Below are 9,336 nucleotides of genomic sequence, written 5' to 3'. Positions count from 1 at the left end.
AAACTGGGAAATGGAAATGAAGAGAAATACAACAAAGTTGTTGCTGTGGCTGCTGACGTTCTTCTCTGATCCTGTGCCATTCAGCTATGAGAAATCGATGAAAGAGAGAGCTATCGAGTTGATGCAACATACACGTTTAATCGATGGGTATATAAAATATGTTCAACTAAACTCTGTGAATCTTGACAAGTGAGGAGGAAATGCTAAAGTGTGTTTAGATGAGTAGAGACATAGGCTGTTACTAGCACATAGCAGTTAGTTATTGTTGCAGTGATTTATCTGGAAGGAGTTATGGTTCAGAAGGCGCTTACTATAGGATCAGGTTATTCTAAATGCATTTGTGATTTTCTGGTCAGGTTTCACCACTTAATTATTGTTTCCCTTTATACAATATCCTTGTCTCCTTCCTGTAATTTAATGGCATCTTTCATTAGCAATGATTTCTGTGCAAAGCTAGAAAGCAGGCATCATACCTTGAAAGGGTAGCCTTACAATTTGAAGGAATGATGTCTGTGGTGAGTGTATTTTGACCTGGGAATACGAACACTGGTTATTTTAGCACAGGCATCACTTAGAAGCAAGTACTTGCTTCTAAGGAGTGTGGTGGTTGATTTCAGTTCTTCCGTTCCTTCAGAAACAATAGGGAGAAAAATAGATACAGAAACACAACAGCTATAAAAATGGGAGAAGCAAAAAAAAAGTTTCTTGCTGTCTAATTGAGAAATAAGGCTTGTTTGCAAAAGAGTGGAGACTTTTAAGCATACGTTACTGCAAGAATTATTGGCAATTAATGCTCTAAGGGACTATGAACAGTGGAAGAAATTACATTTGGGTTAGAAGGGGAAGAGCTCATTTCTATCACAAGCTCTATTTGTTTTCAATTCTAGCCACAATGACTTTGCACTGCAGCTGAGAATATTTTACCAAAATAGACTCAGTAGAGTCAACTTAAGAGAACTCAACAAGACACACACAAACCTTGCAAAACTTCAGGCTGGTTATGTGGGAGCTCAGGTACGTACTGCCATGGTTCATGGTTCTGAGTCTCAGAACTCATTTTTAAATTTGCCTCCATCTCTTCCCAATCACAAAAGTAATCCTGGCCTTGGTTTTGGCTCTTTCTGTTGAAATAGAAAAAACAATCAAACTGAAAAGTTACACTTTTCCATAACATTTATGTTTCAAAAGTTTGTGTTTTAAAATACAGGTACCCTTAACCAAAACATTTGTTTTTTGATAAATAAATTAAAGTAAACATACGTCTGCTTTCCTGCGTGTACTGTGGAGCAGCCAAGTGTGTCAGGAGGCTTTAATCATGTCTGGAGTGGATGCTCTTGCTTTGCATTGTAACTCTTCCTTTTGGGGGAAAAACTATCATGGCAACTCTCTTGTAAACTGTAGGAAATTATTTTGGTCTGTTCTCATGAACTTCACAATTAGCAAATGAAAATTTCCAAGTTGAAACACAAGTTATCTAGTTTACTTGTCAATGTCTCTTTCAGTTTTGGTCAGTGTATGTTCTTTGCAGCGCTCAGAACAAGGATGCTGTGCGTCTGACCTTAGAGCAAATTGATGTTGTCAAGAGGATGTGTAACAGCTATGAAGAGCTTGAATTTGTGACAACTTCCCAAGGTGATCCTCTTTCTTGTAACAGAAATTTTTTAAATGGGATTGCAGGAGGTATGTGCAAAAGACAGACAGCTGCAAGTGGGCAAGTTATCCTGGTTTAAAGAGTAACTTTAACTTCAGGTCTTCCACTGAACCACAATAACTAACTCTGTGCAGAGTCCTGGCCCACTGCAATTTTGAGAAAATTTGCCATTTAGATATGTTATACATAACATGTTCTACAAAAATGTCAGTATTACTGCTTGCCATTTACAATAACAATTGTTGCTCAGTACTGCTGGCTTCTTATCTGCCATGAAATTACTTTGGAATTATCTTGCTTTGTTGTTTCCAGGTATCTCTGACAGTACAAGGATTGCGTGTTTGATTGGAATAGAAGGTGGTCACTCCATTGACAGCAGTTTGGCAACACTGAGGATGTATTATGACCTGGGTGTTCGTTACATGACTTTGACACATTCCTGCAATACACCTTGGTAACTAATGCGTATATATATGGTTGTGTGACCATCTAATGCAGAGTGATGGCACCTCCAAGACAGGACTGAACCAAGGATGATAGGTTTTTGGGGTAAATCACTTGCCATGTGTCAAGTGGGAGACTGAAGGATCTGTTATGTAGTGCTTGTTATGCTGACAATTTAGGAAGTTTTAAACCTTGTTAACATGAAGACAGTAAAATTACTATCCCTTTTGCTTTATTATGAAAGTTACATAGGGAAAAATAGGCCAAAAAAAAAAAAATACTGAAAATGCATATGATGTAGATAAAAGAGGGTAAAAGCTATGTAAGAACTCAGCAGTCAGCAGCCTTTAACACTGTCCTGTCTGGACAGCTCAAAAGTGCAGGTCTCATATGCAGCTACGGAGATGGGTACTTAGTTCTTGTATCAGAATATTAGCACCTATTCTTTTCTGGATTGACAAAATTCCTTCTTGCACTGACTCAGGGAAAGGGGAATTGTATGCAAAGAGGAATGAAAAGCAAGCTTTCTGGCTGACAGGTAACTGACATTTCAGAGTATCTTTGTTCTCTGATGAAGGTTTGTTTAATCAGAAAATTTCTGACAAGCATCTCTTTGCTTGTCTTGCATTGCTTCACAAACATACAACAGTCCTGAACCTGAAGGCATAACATCCAGAAAACAGTTATGAACTTAAAAAGCACTGTGTGAACAAGATACGTATTATGTAGCTCATTATCTCTATATTTGGCTATGTGATGATATGGTAATGATTTTTATTTTGTGTAGCATAAGAAGTTTCAGTTGCTGATATTGTAGTCTCCAGAATAATATGATGTTTCTTCTCCCTCACTCCCCTTTTTAAGGTCTGAATCATCATCTAAAGGAATACACAACTTTTATCCTAGCATTATTGGTCTGACTGCATTTGGCCAAGTAAGGATCTCTTTTGAATTACAATCTAAGTAATCTCCCATGCAACTAGTAACTTCTGGCCATATATTTTCAAAAGCAATTGTCGTTAAAAATTAACTACTGGAAGCTCTTGACAGCTAGAAGGGAATCAGGGTTCAGTCAACCCAAGTTCCCTGTGATGTTCCTTAGGGTAAAAGAACTTCTGGATTTAATTATAACAATTGTTATAATATAGATCAGAAGTGTGAATTAACGTGTGGAAGTAGTGGGATGTGAATAACTGTTCAAATTATTTCAGATTGACTAAGCTTTATAAGTTTTGAGCATGTGGTGGCATGCTAGTTAATTGTGAGTGAATAAATTACTGTTAAATTAATAGGTAAATAGAAACCCATACAAGCAAAGCATGTTAATGACTAGCTGACAGCTGCAGAATTTATTTATCTGTTTGCATATATCAGCTAAATGGTTTCCTTTAAGGAAATTTAATACTAACACTGTTGTCCGTAAATCTGTTTTAGGAAGTGGTAAAGGAGATGAATCGCCTGGGTATGCTGATAGATTTATCTCATACATCGTACTCCACAGCAAAAGCTGCACTGAGTATCTCAAAAGCACCAGTAATTTTCAGCCATTCCTCGGCATTTTCTATTTGTAATCACTCAAGAAATGTTCCTGATGATATCCTCCAGCAACTGGTGAGCGATATGGTTTTTGGTTTGGGGTTTTTCTTTGTTTCTTTGAGGTTTTCTTTGCTTTTGTTGGGTTTGGGTTTTGATTTCTTTAATAAGCAATGTTTGGCTAGTGTGAGACAAACTTGCGCATTCAAGTTGTTTATTTATTTTTAACCCTCTCATCTTTTAATTGGATTTATAAGCAGATCCCTGAGCAGCAAGTTACACATTCACTTTTGAGACATTTTCTTTGCTTGTGTTTTGCCTTTGGCTACAAAAATGAAGTGTTTGCAAGTACTCTGAAATTCTGGTTGAGTTTGATGTAGTCACTGGACTTCTGCTGATTCAGGCTACATGAGTATATAATGAACCCAGGGTGAAGGACAGAGAGGCAAAGCCTTGTGTTGCCATCTGAGCTTTGACTTATAGAGTGTTCTTATGCTTGTGGATGGATGGATGTAGAAGGATCTATATGAGATGCCTATGAGGTCTGCAGGACACATAAGTGTCAACTCATCACCTGTCTCTTTGTATCTTTCAGAAAAAGAACAAGGGAATTATCATGGTGACTTTCAATGCAAATGTACTGGCCTGTGGCAGAAAAGTTGTTAATGTTTCTACCCTTGCAGGTTTGAAGTTAATATACTGCAGTTTTTGTGGGTGGCTTTTATGAATTTCCTGGTGTCTGCATCATTTTTGAGATTATGTTAATTATACTGCTTGTTTATTCCCTTCCACACCTTACCCCAGCTCTAGGTAGTTTTGGAGCTAATATTCATTAAACAATAACAAGAGGTGCAAGGTGTGTAGCTGGAGGACATGATGGTCCCAGATAGAGCCAAGAACCATTAATTCCAAAGTAGTTGTTACTTTCTGAAAAACATGTAAATGTAAAATCTGTTGGTATGTGTGGGCTATTTGTTGCGGAATTAATGTTCTGTGATGATCATATGCGCTCACAGCCCAGAAGGCCAACTGCATCCTGGACTGCATCAAAAGAAGTGTGACCAGCAGGGTGAGGGAGGTGATTTTGCTCCTCTGCTCTGCTCTGGTGAGACCCCACCTGGAGTAATGCATCCAGCTGTGGATTCAGCACATGAAAGACATGGACCTGTTCGAGTAGGTCCAGAGGAGGGACACAAAAATGATCAGAGGGGTGGAACTATGAGGCCTGCTGTGAGGACAGGCTGAGAGAGTTGGGGTTGTTCAGTCTGGAGAAGAGAAGACTCTGGGGAGACTTTATTGTGGCCTTTCAGTACTTAAAGGGGGCTTATGAGAAAGATGGGGACAAACTTTTTAGCAGGGCCTGTTGTGATAGGACAAAGGGTAACAGTTTTAAACTAAAAGAGGGAAGATTTAGACTAGATATAAGGAAGAAATTTTTTACAATGAGGGTGGTCAAAGACTGGAACAGGTTGCCTGGAGAGGTGGTAGATGCCCATCCCTGGAAACATTCAAGGTCAGGTTGTATGGGGCTGTGAACAACCTGATCTAGTTGAAGATGTCCCAGCTTATTGCAAGGGGGTTGGACTGGATGGCCTTTAAAGGTCCCTTCCAAACCAAACTATTCTATGATTCTATGATCATGTCTTTTTCCTCATTTGCATCTCATCAGGGTAGCTGTTGTTTTGAAGACTGCTGCCTGATGTGCTTAATAACAGATAACATCTACTTAAGCATCAGTAAATATCCAGAATATGTCAACTGCATTATTAAATTTTAACCTGTGTTATCAGGATGTCTTTAGACTTTTTTTAAAAAAGGATTTGATTAAGAATCCATGATTAAGGAGAACAGTTGCCTAGTGCCAGTATGTCTGAGCTGTATTATTTCTTCTTGCCATATGCTTAGATATTGTTTTCTTTGATATTTTCCTTCAGATCATTTTGACCACATAAAGAAAATTGCAGGTTCAGAATCTATAGGAATTGGTGGTGACTACGATGGAGTCGAACGGTTAGTAACATTGTACATACAATGACATCGGCCCCTTAAATCATGAAGGCTTTGACTTCTTTGGGGGAAAAAAGGCAGCAGACTAAAAGAGTTGTAGCAAGTTGTAGCTGTCTTGTGATGAGTACTGAAACAGGTTTTATGAAGGAGAGGCACAATGATTCCTTTTTAGAACAGTATGAAGCAGTGCTACAAATGTGGAAACGGACCCTAATGCCCTACAAACTCTGCAATTGTGTGTTCTAGGCAGGGTTTTACACATACAAAAAAATGATAGAGGTTGCTTTCCTCCAGAAGCCAAAGACAAATGACAGAAAAGCTGTCTCAGCCTTTAGACGGTAAATGGGTTAGCTCAGGAAGATGCTGTAAAACTCTCTCCTCCGCTATTACTTTCTAGTAGGGAAAGCCCTTAGTGTTTTGGGGCTGTGAAACCAGTCCTGCTTTTGGGGCCTGGGAATTGTTTGAGGCAAGTAGAACATGTTGAACAGCCTACAACATAACCTGTCCTACTCACTCTTGGGCTAGTGTAACAGTACAGGAAATAAATGCAGATTGGGTGGCATTTGCGGGCATAACCGTAAACTTTTTTTTCTTTCTGTTGAATCATCATCTCCTCCTTTTTTTTTTTTTTTTCTGGGGCCAGACACAGTTGGGTACGAAAGTCACAGTCAGACTCACATCTGTAAAGTAGAACCACAAAAACAGTGTGTCAGCTCCTATGAGAGTTAGCTAATCATAGCTCTGAAACTATAACCTCCAAAATAAAAACACAGTTTGCAACAAAAGGACACATTTTATTGCACACATTTTTACAAAGACCATCAGTTGGCTGTGGAGTTGTTAAGGTCCTAAGTCCTGGTAGAAAGTAATGGCACAGATTTCTTGAGTTATGTGTGTTACCACACCTCCACAGAAAAGAAAAATAACAGAAAATATTAGTTATCTCAAAACAAAGTCCAAGGCTCATGGAAATGCAATTTAAAACAGCTGTTTAATGCAGGTTTTGCAGCTTTTTATTTCTAATTCCTTTTTATTCTGGTAAGAATTAGCACAAGACTTAGGCCAATTTTGCTTATTGTAATTTCTTCAGTGGACAGTTCTGAATAGCTTTCTTTTCACTGCCTGAACTGCTGAATTCAAAACAATATTATTATTATAATTGTATTTTCTTTGGAAAAATTACTTTGTAAACAACAGAGTACACAAAATTGCCCGGAACTCCTTAGCTCAGCATGTGTTTGCAGGTTCCCTTTTGTTCTCAGTTACACAAGTGGATTGCACCAACTCCATCTGTGATGCAGCTGTTTCCTCTTACTCTAAAGGCCAGATATAAAGAGTGGATTAATGTATACATGAGTTTTGTTTTGTTTTGATATCCTCCGTGCTTCTGTTCTACCTATACACAAGTGCATCTTCATTCCAGAATACACAGTTTTGTTCTGCTAATGGGATCCTCTGTGCAGAAAAAACCTTTATTTGTGTCCCAGTCCTGCTTCTGTTTGTTAGTTGAATTCTTAATTTTTTTTTTGACTTCTCAGAGAGAGAATTGTGTCCAAAGTAAGGTCATTCCAAAAGTGAAGATGTGCAAAAGACTTATTAAAAATCTTTTTCTACATTTTTTTCAGTGATGTGTGTTGAATATTCTTGTGTTACTCTTGCCAACAGTTTCCCTGAAGGATTGGAAGATGTTTCTAAATACCCTTCTTTGATTGAGGAACTTCTAAGAAGAGGATGGAATGAAACTGAACTGAAAGGGGTCTTAAGGGACAACTTTCTTCGTGTCTTCAGGGAAGTGGAAAACGTAAGATTAAAAACTAAACTGAATCTTGAGTCTTACTAAGAGGGAGAGAGGAACTGTTGGTGCTTTTATTTTATTTTTTTTTTCTGCTCAATGAGAGAGCTATGAGGGAACATAAGCACTTAATGCAGTAATTCCAAATGCTGGGAAAGAAACCAAGATGGCAAGAGAGTGTAGTGTTAGCAGAATAAAAGAAAGTGAGAGAGAGTGGACAGAGCTCTTTGGAGCCTTTTCTGTCTGTGGTAATCTGATAAGTACACATCACTGACTTCTAAATAGAATCACTTCATGGTTTGGAGAAATTGTGGGTGTACCAGCATCATAGTCTGGCTGTGCTCGCTGGTGCAGTAAGGAATGCTGACTCCTGCAAATCAATTTAATTCTTGTCATGGGATTGGACTGCTATCCAAAAGGCTCCTGCCATGACCAGATCACTAACAAGCCATAAATACAACAACTAGATCATAATGAGCTTTAAGTGTAAATGGTAGAAGATAATCCGGGAGGATGAGGGAAGGAGAGAGACTGTATGAAAGTATGAATGGTAACTTTTTCAAAAGCCTCTGTTGAAACTTGCAAGCTGCTTGCCTTCTACTGTTTTTATTTACAGGGATAAGTAAGTAGATACTATACACAAAGCCTTATAGACAACATATATTTCCCAGTGATCTTTTTTCCTGTTGCCTTTTTGGGGTATGTTAGATGACAAGAAATCAGGGAATTTGGTACTGTTCCAGTTAATCTGTCAAAATACCTAATGCCAAGTTGCACGTGTGGCACACTGACATTACGAAGAGGTTGAAATTCATCACATCTAACCAACCGATCTGTGAAATTTAGTAATTTTTTCCTTCTAAATTAGAGATGTTTGAAGCTCTGTCTTGCGACTGTGAGCTGACTTCAGGGAAGAAAGTTCAGGAGTTTGTTTGCCTAAAGTTTTCCAGATCATGCATCCATGTGTGGAGGGAGCCAAGACAAAGAACAGCCAGACCTGTGACTTTTGCCTGTAATGTACCTGTGCTGGTAACACTTCTGGGAAGTGTTTCATAGGAATGCAAACATCAGGATAATTATGTTGATTTCCTCACATTCAGATGTGTTTTGGCAATACAAAACGTTGGTTCACTTAATAGCTTTGAGTTTGCTAGCTGCATAAAGCTTTTTGCTGTTGTGTCACTCTAGCTTTCAGGGGTGTTCTTTTGAATTTTTGTAGGTGCGGAACATTAGTGGACTAGCGGATGTAGGTGAAAGTGAAATTCCACAAGAAGAAGTACAAAATTCCTGTCGCCTAGACCTACATAATCGACAGCTTCAGACAGCCAGGTCCTTTGGATTTCCTTCTGTGTCAAAATCTTTTAGTCTGACAGTAGTTGTATCATATTTAATAATGTATTATGAATCATAAAACCTATGGAGTCTAGTGAGAAATATGTGGAATAATCTGTAATGCAACTAGTTATCTTTTTTGTTTTTTTTATGTAAAGCTATGCTATTTTTTTATGTAATTTCTATAAATTCACCTGCATACTTGAAAGTTAACACAGATTTTAAATGTTGTAGCAAAAGCATTTAGAATTTGAAGTCATAAATTCTGTGTCATTTTGACTAAACCAGGACCACCATTGTTAATGGAAAGTATTCACATCTAACAAATAAATACTGTAATATGACACCTGGTTTTGGTACCCATATTGTGGCACTTTTATATAAGTACTGGAGTCCAGAATCAGCAGTTCCACACGGGAACTAGAGAATATGATTAAGACAGCTGTGCTGAGATGTTTTCAGATATTACTTCTTGTTAAATCATACAACTTTCATCATCGGTCAATGGCTTAGTCAGAGAAGACCACCCCCCTGGGTATATGTAGAAGAATGGTGTTTGGTTTTATTTTGTTTTTAA

At 38.1% G+C, this 9,336-nt stretch overlaps 1 protein-coding gene across 1 annotated transcript; it reads left to right on the top strand.

Annotated features, from left to right (window-relative positions):
• Positions 1-1,000: 1,000 nt before the first annotated feature.
• On the top strand, positions 1,001-8,916 carry LOC309676941 (dipeptidase 2-like; the record flags this gene model as incomplete). The annotated part of the gene is made up of 9 exons (XM_082489606.1): positions 1,001-1,014; positions 1,529-1,632; positions 1,964-2,105; positions 2,960-3,029; positions 3,530-3,706; positions 4,224-4,311; positions 5,563-5,638; positions 7,301-7,436; positions 8,647-8,916. The coding sequence occupies 9 exons, from the start codon at positions 1,001-1,003 to the stop codon at positions 8,836-8,838; spliced, it is 999 nt and encodes a 332-aa protein (XP_082345732.1). The 3' UTR covers positions 8,839-8,916.
• Between the last annotated feature and the right edge of the window lie 420 nt (positions 8,917-9,336).

This window comes from Vanellus vanellus (genome assembly GCF_965231255.1).
Source record: "Vanellus vanellus genome assembly, chromosome: 12".
NCBI lineage: Eukaryota > Metazoa > Chordata > Aves > Charadriiformes > Charadriidae > Vanellus > Vanellus vanellus.
The sequence above is the reverse complement of the archived record's forward strand: the minus strand, read 5'-3'. Positions and strand labels throughout refer to the sequence as shown.